At 43.6% G+C, this 15,363-nt stretch overlaps 1 protein-coding gene across 2 annotated transcripts in view; it reads left to right on the top strand.

Moving 5' to 3' along the window:
• Window positions 1–15,363, top strand: part of KPNA3 (karyopherin subunit alpha 3) — an 83,690-nt gene that overhangs the window by 14,461 nt on the left and 53,866 nt on the right. For both annotated transcript variants that reach the window (XM_005287118.4, XM_065593992.1), the window contains one exon: window positions 3,671–3,715. In XM_005287118.4, coding sequence (XP_005287175.1) covers window positions 3,671–3,715 — 45 coding nt within the window. The remainder of the gene's footprint in view (window positions 1–3,670; window positions 3,716–15,363) is intronic.

Raw genomic sequence — 15,363 nt, 5'->3', positions numbered from 1 at the left:
ATAGGTAGTTTGTCCATAATAGATACTGAATCGGCAAAAGAAATCTTATTTCTTTGTAATATTATAAAATGTCATATGAACTTAACTACCAATTAAGTGCCAGTTCATTTAGGATGTCATCGCTGTGCTGTAACATTACTGTTAATTTAAATGTGCAATATTGTGCCATGATAGCACTTGGTGATTAGTTTTTTGCCTCAGTGTGCCTGAGGCAAGCAACTGTAGTATGATGCATTAGTACGTGATGCCTTGTGCAGTGTGCTCAATTGAGAGACGCTGGGGGATATAACTTTGTTTGCATCACTGTCGCTATGCTGAATTTCCATCTCCGAAGGTGCAGGATCTAATTACTTTACGCTTTCATACATTTTTAACTTGTCTTGGCAGTGGCTCTGATAAAATAGAACTATGACCTACTAATGAGTGGGAGAAAGTTAGTTGTAAAATAGATTGAGTTCAAAAATGAGCCACAATCAGTAATTTTTGGAAATCTGAGAATTGCAGCATCTGTTACAGGAGTACTTGGTCCCTAAGTTTCTAGTATGACCATGTATGCACCCACCTTGTAATCAACTGCTGTCCTCCCATCCTGGAAGCAGGGGATGTATGACTTCACCAAGAACCTGTCATAAGGACACCCCCTACCACTTCATGAATTGGTTCTTGCACTCCTCTGTTGATTGGGGTGAGAAAAATGTCTTGTCTTAAGAAAAAGTTTATGGTAGGTATAGAACAAGTGTGTTAAATCATACCTCTGCTAAACTGATAGCACCTCTGCCTCTACTTCTACCTTGTAGGTGTAGTGCTAGGAGTATGGTATTCAGACCATGGTACTATCATGATTCTAGCACTGAGAGGGAGGATCATATTAGTAATTTGAAAATAGTTACACATTAAATTACTTCCTTTAATATTTTTATTTATCCTGAATCTAGGACTTTTTAGGAAGCTGCTATTAACTCATTGAGTATTTCCAATCATGTTAATTTGAAGCAAGCATAGATAAAATTTTTGTACGGATGTCCCCTTAAAAAATAGTGTCCTGGGACAAGAATAGGCCAAACAAGAATTAACCATACTGCTTTTAAAATCTGTTCACAGGAATAAACTGCAGACTTTTTCATTGACCTGTAGTTCAAACATTTGTATTAAAATTATACCTCTACCCCAATATAATGTGACCCGATATAACACAAATTCGGCTATAACGTGGTAAAGCAGTGCTCTGGGGGGAGGGGGGGTGCTGCGCACTCCGGTAGATCAAAGCAAGTGCGATATAACGCGGTTTTACCTATAATGCGGTAAGATTTTTTGGCTCCCGAAGACAGCGTTACCTCAAGGTAGAGGTGTATATGTGGAGAGATCCAGGTTGGTTCAATTGCAAATAAGTATGCCATTGATACATATTTATTGCATTGTATATATATATTTTTAAAACTGTCAATTATTAAATTAGCTTAAATTAATTTTTGTAATGAGCACTACATATGTTTGTATAATCAAATCTCCTTCTGGATACTTACCAAAGATACAATTGGTAATTCACTAAGTAAGCATGCATATGTTTAAATATTAAATCACATTCTTCATTTAATACACTAAAGCACAGTAAAGGAAAGACTTACTGAAAAAATACATTGTATAACAAATTTATATTGTATATCCAGTTGTGCAATATGAGGAAAATATTTCAAATGCCAGTATTTCATTTTTTTTATTGTAAGTACTGTATGTTTAAAAGGAGCAGTATACCAATGTGGTGGTGAACAGAAGACTTCCAACTCTTTAGAAAGGTCATCACAAATTACCTACCTTAAATGTGAAGTATGTTTTGCATTTTCCCTTTTTTTTCCCCTTAAACAGTGCAAGCCTCTCTTTCAAGGCTTTGGATAGCTTATTTCAAGAACTGGTATAATTTCTTGGAGTAGACTTCAAAATTTTGATGTAACTAGAAGTTTTAGAGACTGTCCACTGGCTAGACTTCTGTTTGATTTCTTATGACCTGCCTGTCAGTTAACTTCAGACTCCTAGTTTAGATTTTTAAGGTTTTCCTTCTTCTGTGGGAAGTATTATGTTTGCTTTAAAAAAAAATTAAAATGTAGTGAGTAAACTAATATTTAGGTGTAAATAATATCTCTACAAGGTTCTAGGTCCCCAACATACAATTGGTAGTATAACAAAATTTCTGCATCATTAAAATCATATTTCAGACAATAACTCAGACCAAAAAAAAATCCTTTCCACACTATCTACAAAGTCTAATTTTTAAAAAAGCCTGAATTTGGTGGTTTTTAATAAAAACGGTGGATCGGAGCAGGGTAAGGACCAAGTTCCAGAGTCCTGGAGCTCTCATAGAGATCACCTTGCCAGTAACCACACTTAGTGTTTTTGGGTTTTTTTTTTAAAAGTGGTTCCAACTATGAGCATCTCAGCTGTAGCAGTATAGCACAGGAAGAAGGGCAGTACCTCAGAACATGCATTGTTTGTGGGGAAACCAGGTCAAAAGTGCATTTCATGTTGAATCAGAAAATGTTGAGGTTTGTGGTTGTATTTATTGTTGGGGTGATGTCATTAGTATTGGGCAAGCCTGTAAAAAGGCCTTGTCTTTCTGTGCACATGTTAATTCACTTAGATAATTGTTACATGGATCCTGATGGTTGAGGCCTCCAAGAATGAGGTGGAATTTTAGGTGTTGTGGACAGAGACCATTTAGATCCTTGAAGATCAAGATCAAGAATTTGAAAGTGATGTCATTGTCAATAGAAAATGGAATGAGCGAAGTACAGGGACTTTGTGCTCTTGCTTACCACGTGGCTGAGGAGGTACCCTGCTGCGTTCTGCACCAGTTGCAGTTTTTCGAAGTTGATGCTTTCAGATCCAAGTAAATTGTATTTCTGTAAACTAATTAGAGGATGCAAGAGGCAATATGATGATCAAAGATGGGATGCAATCTTTAAGCCAGCTGGGATAATAGAATGTTTCTCAGAGATGTTGCTATGAGGGCCCAGCATCAGTGAGGAGTCTAAAAAGACCCTTAGATTGCAGTCTGTCTTGACATTTACAGACATACAGCCTCCATTGGCACTGTGGTAAGCTCTTCAAAGTGCTTCCCTCTACCTACAAGCATAACCTGTCTTAAGTGGGTTAAGCATCAGCCAGCTCTTCTTGTCCATGTGCTGATCTCAGGCAGATATTGGGATAACATGGTTACAGATTTACCTGTATATGGTTAACATTTGAACTCATGTAGTCAACTTTTTTCCCGGTGGTTACACGTAAATATTTATAAGACCAAAGAGAACTGAACCTTGTGGCACTTCACAAGGGAGCACTATATTAAACTATTCAAAAAGCTTTCTATCCTTCAGTGTACTTTCTTTTCTGCCTTCATAATGAAGCTTTTACCATATTTGTGAGGTATTTTATCTTTTTCTTTAACCCTGTGGTTCCCAAGATCTGTGGTGTAGAAGATTCCAAAATTGATTAAAGCACCTCTCAGTTATAAACAATGTACACTAAGCCCTCTTCTGTTGTAGCTTTCTGTGAGCGGCTTCATTTTAAATGGCTTAGGAGAACACTGTTTACAAATCCTTGTATGCTGTTTTTCTTCATATAATTATTAATTAAATATATATATATTTAATCTTGGGTTTTTTTTTTTGCTTTTTAGACAATGAGAAGACACAGAAATGAAGTAACAATTGAACTGCGGAAGGTAATTTGATCTGCTTTTGCTTATCGGCTGTACATTTTCTTAACATTTTCTAGTGTCTTCATCTATTACTATTGTTGTGTTTCTACTACAAGCCTGTATTCAAGGCCCCATGTCCTATATAGAATGTTAGGCTTAAATTGTCTTGTGGACTCTAGAAGCATGAAGTATTTCTTCACTTCCCCACTCCCTCCTAGTCTTCTCAACCCCATTGTCTACTTTTAGCTCAGCTTAGCTTAGTCAACATATAGCCGTTGCTGTGTGTATTTAATTTGGAGTAAAGTTCAGTTTAATACTCTGTGAGCTGAGGGGTGAAAACATTATTTACTCTGCCACCAAATTTTCAATGTACTACTCCCTTTTGCATTGCAAAGTATTGTAGAAGCTGTCAAGAAGCTGGAAGCTTGAAATCTTGGAACGGAGCAGTTCTGGCACTTCAGAGGGTGTCTTGTTTTTTGGTTCTCAGGCCTGATCTACAGGACTTATGCATGACCTGTGTCAACCCTAACAGTCCTCCACCATCTGTCCCACAATACCCCATTCCCTGCGACAGTGACTACTCCGGCCACAACTGTAAACTATGCTTCTCAGGAGTCAGAGACTGGAAGCCACCATCCCCCCCCTCCCACCCATACCATTTAAGCTCCCCCTTGTGTTGTGTGTGTGTGTGTGTGTGTGTGTGTTTGGTTTTTTATGCCATTTCCTGATTGCACACCATGGCAAGCACATCTAGCAGCTCACCCTTGTGTGCAACCGCCCAACTGACTGTGGTGGGTCCATGTACTAGATGCAGTGCTGCCTGCAGTAGACCGGAGGTATAGGAACTTCTACCTGTGGGAAGAAGTGGTTTCAAGCACAGCTATAGACCAGTTGTAGAAACATGGACATCTATGAACAGATTGCATTTGGGATGCCGCCCAAGGGGTATGATGGGAATAAGCAACAGTGAAGCATGAAAGCAAAGGAACTTCAGTAGGAATATCACAAGGTCAGGGAGGCCAACAATAAATGAGACGGTGACCTTACAACAAGCTGCATACCATTCTTGTTGGAGACAAGTCAGCCCTGGGGCTGGTATTCTAGGCAGTAAAGGAGCATAGAGGCCTGTACATATCGATGAGGCTCATTCACAGAGCCCAAATATTAGCTCCAAATGTGAAGAGAAGTCTGAGAAGGAGGAAACTAAACATCACTCCTCAAAGAACAGCCTAAGGCCTTGTCCACACTACAGAGTTGTATCAACACCTTAAGCAGACAATAACAAACTGGTATAATTACATCACTTGTACATGTTCACACTAAGCTCCTTCTGTTGGCAGAGCGTGTACACACTTGGTGCTCTAGCATTGACAGTGAGAGCAGTGCACTGTAGGTAGCTATCCCACTATGCTTCTATGCCACCTTCTAAAGCTAGGAGTTGTGGTAAGGCAGAATGGATCTTAGTGCATAATGGGTGTGGACTCAACGTCCCATGCAGTTCTTTCTGTCCCAACATTCCATGGGCTTCTGACTGCATTTCATGGCATTTTTCAATGGCCTCTGTTACTATGTGCCTGTTATATCTGTCTGAAAGGATGGGTCCTCCACTGCACTTTACTGTTGTGACCACTGTTCTGAACACATCACAGAGGGTCATGCAGTGTATCATGAGCACACAGTCTGAACAGGAATCAGAGTTGCCTGACCTGCTGTGTGCCATAGAAAGAAACACCAGATTACTTTAGTCGTTCATGGAGCAGCTGAATACTGTGGACTATCGCTTTTGGACTCAGGAAACCAGCATTGAGTGGTGGGATCCCATCATTATGGAGGCCTGGGATGACAAGCAGTGGTTGTAGAACTTTTGGCTGCGAAAAGCCACCTTCCTAACTGGCGGAGCGATAGATGGCACGCATATTCCAATTTTGGCCCTGGACAGTCTTGCGATGGAATACATCAATAAAGGGGGTACTTCTCTATGGTATTGCTGACACTTGTGGATCACCATGGGCGTTTCACTGACATCAATGTGAGGTGGTCCAGGAAGGTGCATAACACAAACATCTTCAGAAACACTGGCCTGTACAGAGAGCTCCAAGCAGCAACTTTCTTTCCCGGCCAGAAAATTCCAGTTGGGGATGTTGAAATGCCCATAGTGATCCTGGGAGATCCAGTCCTTACTCCCATGGCTCATGAAGCCTTACATGGGAAACCTGGACAGCAGCAAGGAGCACTTCAACCATAGGCTGAGCAGGTGCAGAATGACCATGGAATGTGCCTTGTGCAGGTTAAAAGCACACTGGTGCTGCCTTTATGGCAGATTAGACCTAAATGAGAAAACATTCCCATGGTCATAGGAGCCTGTTGCAGCTCCATAATATTTGTGAGGCTAAAGGTGAAAGGTTTTTTTTCCCTCTCTCCTCTCCTCTCTCTCTTCCCCCCCCCCCCCCCCCCCCCCCCCCTGCCCCAGGCTGGAGTGCGGAGGTGGATCGCCTGGCTGCTGAATTTGAGCAGCCAGATACCAGGGCTGTTAGAGGGTCACAAGCGGAAGCTATTCGAATCGGGGAGGCTTTGAGGCAACATATTGATGATGAGCCCCAGTAATGTCATTTCATACAGCCCTTTAACTTGCTGCCTTGCATGAAAATTGTGGTGATTCATGACTAGGATTTTTAGTCAACAAATGATCAAACTGCCACTATGTATTACTACCAGCAGCAACCACCACATGTAGGAGACAGATTGGTTATCTTTCAAAGAGTTTTTTATTAAATACCAATTAACACACACAAGACTTAATGGGAAGGGAGATAATAGTGCTGGGCAGTGTTGTCTCATAACTGTGTAAGTCAAGCTATCATTTTGGAAGCTGTCCAACGGAGTGGAGTGAATGGAGTACCGAGAAGTTCCAGGAAGTTGCAAGGAATGTTTGGAAGGAGTTTGGGGAGGGCATGGAAAGCAATTCTGTATTGGCTGCAGGAGGGGGCTGAGCACATGTGTTCTATCTGGGGCATGATTAGGGTCTTCAACATCTGTTTGCTCCTCCATCACTTTTATCATTCGCTCCTAGCCTTTAACTATGCACTCCTCACACTCCTTTCTGTCCTGCAGGGTCTTTTTCCACTTTGTTTTTTCAGCCTCCAGGTATTGGAGCATCTCTCGGAACATGTCCTCCTTGTTCCATCTTGGTCGCTTTCTTATCTGGTGGAGGCACTTGGCTGGAGTGTTGGGGGTTCCCTCCGAAGGTCATATCTGCAGTAGCATAAGAAACAATACGCAGCAGCATGATTGTTAGTTCACGCACAGCATTGAATCATAGTGAAATACACCTCTTTTAACATACCAATCACTTTCTCACTGTCCTTTGACAAGCAAACATCTTGGTGAATGCCCTGAATATGGTGAGCTCGGCCTGGGCATTCAGAAAGGGTCAAAGTGGCTTTTAAGGGGATCAGTGCAGGTGACTAAGGACAATATTGTAAATTCTATCACCATTTTCCACAGGCGGGGGTGATTGAAGCCGATACTTTGCTCCTGAGTAAACAAGGATGCATCTTCACAATTGCAATTTCAGGTCCGGTCCCTATGCTGCTCACCTGTGTGCCGCTTTGGTCCCTGCAGAAGTGATTGCTGAGTGGTGCAGGAAAGTTTCCTACAGTGGGGGAAGGGACAAAGCAGCTCTGCCAAGGAACCTTCAGCAGAGGATTGGAGAGTACCTGGAGGAAAGTTTCCTGTAGATCTCTCTGGAGGTTTCCCATGAAATCTCGGTGTGTATCAACGTGCTGTTCTGCCACACTGCTTAACTGCACAGGGGATATGGAGCACACAGAAACACAGCTAGTCTTGCACATTTCTATCCCTTCACCCGCTTCTAGAGTATGCAGAGCAAAGAACATCTCTATCTCATATAACCGAGCAGCATCAATGCAAAAATATAATTTACCCAGGACTCTCGTCTCTTACATCATGCGCACCAGAGACGGACTGCTGGGACTGGCCAGACCCTTCCAGAGTGGGAAAAGAGGTCCTGACTCACCATGCCACCAGACAGCTGTGACGTGTGCACCACCTCTTCATCTATGACTTCATCCTTGGGGTTGAGTCCAGTGTCTGCTGCCTGCTGCCCCAACGAAGTATCCACTTGGCTTTTGGTGGTGGAGGTGGGGTTGCTGCTAAGGATGGTGTCCAGCTCCTTATAGAAGTGGCAGGTCTTTGGCGCAACACCAAAGCAAGAGTTTGCCTCCCTTGCCTTCTGGTAAGCCTGCCTCAGCTCTTTTATCGTCATATGGCACTGCATCATGTCCCATTTGTGGCCCCTCTCCAACAAGCCATGAGAAATCTGCTATAGGTATTGAAGTTCCTACAGCTGGAGTGGAGCTGGGACTGCACAGCCTCCTCTCCCCAGTGCCAGCAGATCCAACAACTCAGATGCGTTACAAGCGGGAGAGCATTTGCTGCGTGGAGTCATCATGGTCAGCTGGGAAGATGTGATGTGAGCTCTCCATGCTGTGCAAACAGGAAGTGGAATTTCAAAAATTCCTGAGCCTTTAAAGGAGGAAGGGCAGATGTCTGTGTACCTGGGTGCAGGGGGAGTTCGAACTGCTGACCAGAGCGGTCAGGATGGGCATTGTGGGATACCTCCTGGAGGCCATTTATAGCAACATAACCAACCACAGTGTCTACACTGACATTTTGTTAATCTAACTTTGCCACAAAAAGCTCTACACCTCTTGTCGAGGTGGTTTTATTTTGTCGGTAAAGCAGGAGAGTGTTGTTGGCAGAAGTAGCATTGTAGTGTATACATGGCCACTGTTTTGTTGACAAAACATGACTTTTGGTCTAAGTCCTTGATCAGATAGGGAGTGAGACCCCCAGTGCCAGCCTTGGTACTGGTCTCTGCAGCTGAGCTCAGCAAGGGCCCAAGATACAATTTGGAGGATTTTGGATCACCTCCAGAGACCTTCACCATGCCAAAGAAATGACTGGCACTGATGCCATATCACCTTTACAGCACTGCCATTCAAAGAGGAGATACTCTGTGCCATCCTTTTTGCCTGCATTGGACAGAGATCCTCTTTCTGCTTTCATAGTGACCCGAAGGATGGCACTAAAAAGCCCTTATTTAGAGTCATGTCCCAGAATGGGGCAGGAGTGGCACTGAGGCAGCCACCCTCAACCAAACCAGTATCCATGGACATGTCACCTTGCTCATGTTGGCCTTACTGGAATTGTTATGCATCCAGGAGCAGATCCTTTTCCTATCTTTCTAGAAAGAGTAGATCATGTTCAATGACATTATTAATTAAGCTGCCCACCCAAGAACCACATAGCAATGAAGGAATTAGAGCAACCCTTGTCTTTCTCCTCAGTGCATGAGAGAGTGACACCAGCCCCAGATCTAGCAATTGATTACTTTAAAGCTTTTTAGGATCACCTGTATTGCAGAGACCCTGCATATAGAAGCAATATTTATATACTCTCAATTTATAGTCTCTCAATGTCTTTGATATTTTTGACAACCATAATGCGAACCAGAATTGCCCTCCTTGTTAATGAATAGATCCTGCAACCAGCCAAAGGACTGTGGCAAATATCCCAGACACTCTTCAGTCCACTTGGAAAAGAGCAGAGAAGAGATGTCAGGTGCCCCCAAGGGCTTTGAACACTTTTATGCCTATCCAAACCCATGGTTGTCTTGGCAGGACAGGAAAAAATTGTTTCCACAAAAGGAACACTGAAGGACAAAGACCCCCAATGAGTTGTATCTTTTTTTTGAATGCAAGGCATATTCATCAGCCTCACTCTAGCTCCTGTTGGCAAATTACCAGGGCTGATTTGCCAAATACAACTTTCTCACCTGGGAGAATGCAAAATCAAGCAATAGAACAGGGAGTTCAATTCTTACTTTATTTATATATATATATATATAGAGAGAGAGAGAGATCTCACCTCCTAGAACTGGAAGGGACCTTGAAAGGTCATTGAGTCCAGCCCCCTGCCTTCACTAGCAGGATCAAGTACTGATGTACTGATTTTGCCCCAGATCCCTAAATGGCCCCCTCAAGGATTGAACTCACAACCCTGGGTTTAGCAGGCCAATGCTCAAATGACTGAGCTATCCCTCCCCCTTAGGGGGGGCCATTTAGGGAACTGGGGTAAAAATCTGTCTGGTCCTGCTTTGAGCAGGGGGTTGGACTAGATGGCCTCCTGAGGTCCCTTCCAACCCTGGTATTCTATGATTAAGGAAAGCGAGATGGTTGTGGGAATGTCCCTACTAGCAGCCTCTGATACAGGTGTACAGTCCATGGCTGTCACTATGCCATAGACCTCATGGCTCTAGGAATCTGGCACACTACCCAAGGTACAGGCCTCTATAGAGGACCTGCCTTTCAGGGGAATGGAGCTCTTCAGACAGAAAACAGAATAATTATTCCACTCCCTTAAGGACTCAAGGATAACAGTGTGGTTCTCAGGGATTTAGATTTCAGCCCCACTATACTAAACATTGCAAGTACCATCCCTAACAGAGGACACTGTCCTACTCTTGGGGACACCAGAGTACCCAAAAAAAGGCAGCCTAGGTATTCCAGGGGATGGCCATCTTCCACCTCCTCTGCTAACCTGGGCTGCTTCTGAGGCAGCAAATTTGACAGGAGCATTTAGTCACACTGGAGCCTGGACCCACTTTCAGGAACCATCTTGCACTTTCTTCTGGGCCTTGGTGGCCATCATAGCTGACAAATGGACCCTATATATTTCTACACATTACTCCCTACCTGCCCCCTTCCCTGTTCTTTTTCAGGTACCCTTTTCACAAGAGCCAATGGCAAACAGAAGTGACTTTATTGCTTCATCTAGGAGCCAGAGAAAAGAGATCCACTGAATACAAAGACAGGCGTCTCCGGTTTCTTATCCTGAAGAAAAAATAGGGACTTTCTTCTCTTCTAGACATGAGGAGACTGAACAAATACATATGCTGCCTCAAGCTAAGCCTACACTAAGTTAGGTCATCCTAGCTATGTCGTTCAGGGGCGTGAAAAGTCCTTACCTCTGAGCCATGCAGTTAAGCTGACCTAAGTCCCAGTGTAGACCATGCTAGGTCCGTGGAAGAATTCTTTCATCAACCAGCTACCACCTCTTGGGGAGGTGGACTAACTACAGCGACAGGAGAACCTCTCCTGTCACTGTAGTGAGTGTCTCTGCTTAAACCGCAACAATGGCACAGCTGTAACACTGAAATTGTGCCAGTGTAGCTGGTTAAGTATACACATAGCCTCAGATTCAGGATGGCAATGCTTACCTCAGTCATCACATATCTTTAGGCTCAAGACTTGTAAATTGAGAGCCATGAACCAAACACAGGCTTCGACATAGCCATCTATCTGGGTTACCGGAAATACCATAGATTCATAAGGGGGGTCCAAATATTACCAGTATAAGGTACTGCCATTTGGTCTTTTCATAGCCCTGAGTTGTCAAAGTGCCTAGTGGTAGTAAGGGGTCAATCTCAGAAGGAAGGCCATTCATATTTACTCTTACCTTGATTGATTGATTGCAGGCACAGCCCAGGAGGAAACGGCTGCAAGCCTGTAATATGCCCTTTCTGTTCTCTCACCTGGGTCTCCTGGTGAAATATGAAAATCCTTCTCTTATCTATCACAGTCAGTAGTTCAGAGGAGCCTTGACCATGTCAAAGAGCATACCTGCCTGAACATAGATTCCTGTCAATGCAATCACTGTTAGAATAGAAACATACTTGACTATGCCAGTGCTGATTGTGTATGGGGCTGTTCAGCTGTTAGTATTACTCGTGGGGGAATTCTGTGCCACTGTTCACGCGCAGAATTTGTCCCCCACAGAAAAATGACTTTGAAAGGGAAGCCACAAGAGCAGTCATTTGACCCCTCCCAAGCAGTATGTTTCAGGTGCCTAAGACATCTGGCAGAGAGGTAAATCACTGTGGGACTGGGGAAGACCTGGCTGGTGGCTCCTACCATACACCAGGCTCAGGTGCTAGTCCCGGCTGGGCTGGGGAAGACAGGACTTCCTCTTCCCCTATGGCATCTGGGGCTATGTCAGACCCACCCCCAGATTTCTCCCTTGGCTGTAGGAAGCTCTGCAAACTCCCTCACCCCCCCATGCTTCCTGCACCTATCTCTGCTCAGCTGCAGGGGGAGGGATCACTGTACAAGGAGCTGCTCCCCCATCCACCCAACCCCCATGCATCTAGATCCCCTCATACCTGGACCCTCCTGTCCAGCTTTACCCCCCCTGCACCCAGACACCCCACTCCCCCTGAACCAGGACTACTCCAATGAGGCAGCCGGATCCCTGCCCCACTACTCCAGCGTCTGGCCCCCCTCACTATTTCCCCCACATCCAGATCTCCCTGCTGAGCCCAACCATCTTCACCTGGCCCCTGCTGCAGCGTCCCCTTACCGCTGCACCCAGAATCCCCCAACAAGCCCCTGTGCATCCAGATCCCCCCTGCCCCTGGATCCCCCACAGAGCTGCCTGTACCCAGATTGCCCCACACAGAACCCTCTCAACACACACCTGGATCTTCCCACACTAGGCTCCTCCACACTTGGATCCAGCCTTGCTGAGCCTGCCTGCCCACACTTGATGCACCTGGCATGGAGGGGCAAGGCCCTGGGGTGTTTCTGGGGCAGGCCAGGTCCTTGTGCTGTGTCAGGGTTGGGTGCAGCCTCACCGCTGAGTCCATGTCCTGGGGGGAGCTGCACAGTGATTTCTCACCTCTGTGCAGCCAATGGCTTGTGCTCCCCAGTGCCATGCTGGAGCCTCCACATTTATTTGACAAAATTTGCAGAATTTTAAAATATTGTGCGCATAATTTTTTTTTTTTTTTTTTTTTGGTGCAGAATGCCCTCAGGAGTGTAGTATGCACACACATGATGCTGCTTTTCAGATTTCACCTGCAGTTGCACCAACTCTGTCTCAGATTGGTCTATTCCCCAGCAAAACACCAGCCAAGTAAAGATGCGGTGGTTCCGCCTCATGTCATCACAGAGCTGAGATCACAGAATCATGGAAATGTAAATCTGAAAAGGGACCTCAAGAGATCATTTAGTTCATCTGCCTTCCCTCCCTCCCCCCTCTCTCCCCCCCCACCACTGAAGCAGAACCAAATATATAGTCTGGCAGCATAATGTAGTAAAATCTTATTCTGTGGGCAAGTTAGAGATAAAAGGTAGGGGAGGTAATTTGATTTGTAAAAATCTGCAGAATCATAATTTCAGTGCTGTTATCCTCTGGCATGGCAGGGGGCCTTGCTGCCCCTCTGACTCAACTCCAGGTCCTCCCAATTGATGAAAATTTTGATAATTGTGTAATTGGAAATGAGACAAGTTGGGTATCATTCAAAAGCCCTTCCTCTCACAAACACAATGGTACCAAACATGACAAACCTAGAATAGTTACACAGATATATATTTGAAAAATATGTTTGTTTAAAAAGCCACATTTTAAATTATACTTTAACATAGAGATCTATTGCTTACATAAGAATTCACTGAGCTTCAATAAGCCTAGGGAAACTAGCCTTGACAGGTATGTCTGAAAACATTTGTTAATCAGTCTGTCTAGGGCAGCACTGCCAGATACATTGTCACACTGATCCCTGTCCACCCTGCACTTGCTGGCTGCAAGCCAAACACTGCAGGGAGGTGAGTCTCTAGTCTTTGCACCTGAGCATTTGATTAGCTGAAGGATTGATTTAGGAGCGCATGGTATTTCACACACAACTGGTGTGATCAGTCCATCCTTCAAGATCCATCCATGCTTGATAGGAGAGGATAGTTTTGATCTTTCTATTGCCTGAGGATTTGCCCTTTTTATAGTAGGTATAAGTGCACCCCTTGTCAGTGGGAATTTTCCTCCATTTGTCTGCTTTGTGGAAAACATCCTCCAGCGTAGCTCTGCATAGTGTTATAATTTTGGTCTTTAAATGGTAAACTCTGCATACAAACACCCCCTATTCAAATATGACCTCGTCAGTAACTGTCTGTTGTTCTGAGCACCTTCAGAGTGTGGAGTGTGACTTTGGAGGCTAAATCAAATGTCTTCCAGTAAAATAATTTGGTCTTTCCAAAGTTATTTGTAGTGGTATATATTACACGTATGTAGCACAGTTGTATGTGTTGGAAAGTTGCCTTTCACTCAAGCCACTTGCACATGAGGCTTTGCAATAAAATGACAGCCTTGTTCTGTGTTTGAATACGGTCATATTTGCTGGTGATGAAATCACCATGACCACCGATGCACTATTTAAAGTTATAGTACAGGTCGTGGAATTTTTTTTGTCAAGTTTGGCATCAGCTATGGATCCCTGCAACTCCCATGTACTGCAGGACCAAATGCTTTTCCATAAAAATTCAGCAGCTGCAAAGAGCCTTCATATTACTGTTGACATCAGCACTTTTTTTGATAGTGCCATGTCTTTTTTGCAGCTTTTAAGGACATGCATTGTGATTCATTTCTGCAGCTAAGATTGCTAAAAAGTACATCCATATCCCACAGTTCATCTTCAATAAGTGCTTTAAGAGCCTTTCTACTAAGCATTTGTTCCTCGTCAATTCTGTTCAAAGCACATATTTCTCTTAACTTCTGCTTCAGCCGTCACCACTACTTTCCCATTCATTAGAGCCTCTGTGAGGCAATTTATGAACTCCACAGTTTGCAGCAGTAAAATCAGTATTTGTTTCTGTTGCTTTTACCTGTTGACGTAACGCATTAGACATTGTTAGTGTATCACTCAATATATGTCATATGGTTCGAAATCTTTTGGGTCAATACGGCTACTTAATTTTTAATTTCCATGAAATGTTCTCACTAAGAATGACTGTTTTCATACAGTTTCTCGCTTGTCTCTTGTTGAAATTGTGCTTAATGGATGCCTTCGGGATTCTGGCTTACTGTGGAAGAAGCAGCTGTTTGTCTCAAAATGCACGCCATGGGGCCTAGTATAAGGCGAGTCTTGCCCATGGCTGGCACTTATGCCAGCATCTTCAATTTTCTCCTGATGCTCATTAACCTTGCCAAATTCCCTTTCCGGGAGCACTTATAGCATGTTAGGTGCCACAGAGCATTGTGTTTAACCAGGGCCTCTATGGCGATATTTGCCAAAGATTCAGCTACTGTTGGTACTCTTCATCTCCCCATTGATGTGTAAAAATGATAAAGACTAAAATAAAAACCAGGACTTTATTATAAATTACTTTTGGATTGTAATTATGGTACATGAAGTATGTTATGCAACTGTGCATAGCATTTGTAGTTGGAGTCCAGTAATGTCTGGCGGGATGCTGATGTATTAATCAGTGCCTCATAACTCCTTTTTGCATAATAAAGATAATCAGTACTGCTGAACCACTTCTTTTTTTTGCCAGTGATGGCAAATCAATTTGAAATACTCCTTTGATTTGTAGTATTCTGTAGCATTAAAAAACTTAATAAAGTATCCTTTTCTGAGCATTGACTGATAACACAGTATTGTCAGTTGAGGACCAAAATTTAAATTTGTACGGGCTGCATGTTTAATATGTCTGTGTTAAAGTATAACTAAAATAGAACATAATTGTTCTAGATTTGTCATGTTTGGTACCATTGTATTTGTGGGAGAAAGAGCTTTTGAATGATACCCAAGTCAACCC

This window comes from Chrysemys picta, chromosome 1 (genome assembly GCF_011386835.1).
Source record: "Chrysemys picta bellii isolate R12L10 chromosome 1, ASM1138683v2, whole genome shotgun sequence".
NCBI lineage: Eukaryota > Metazoa > Chordata > Testudines > Emydidae > Chrysemys > Chrysemys picta.
This window is presented reverse-complemented; position numbering and strand designations above follow the sequence as displayed.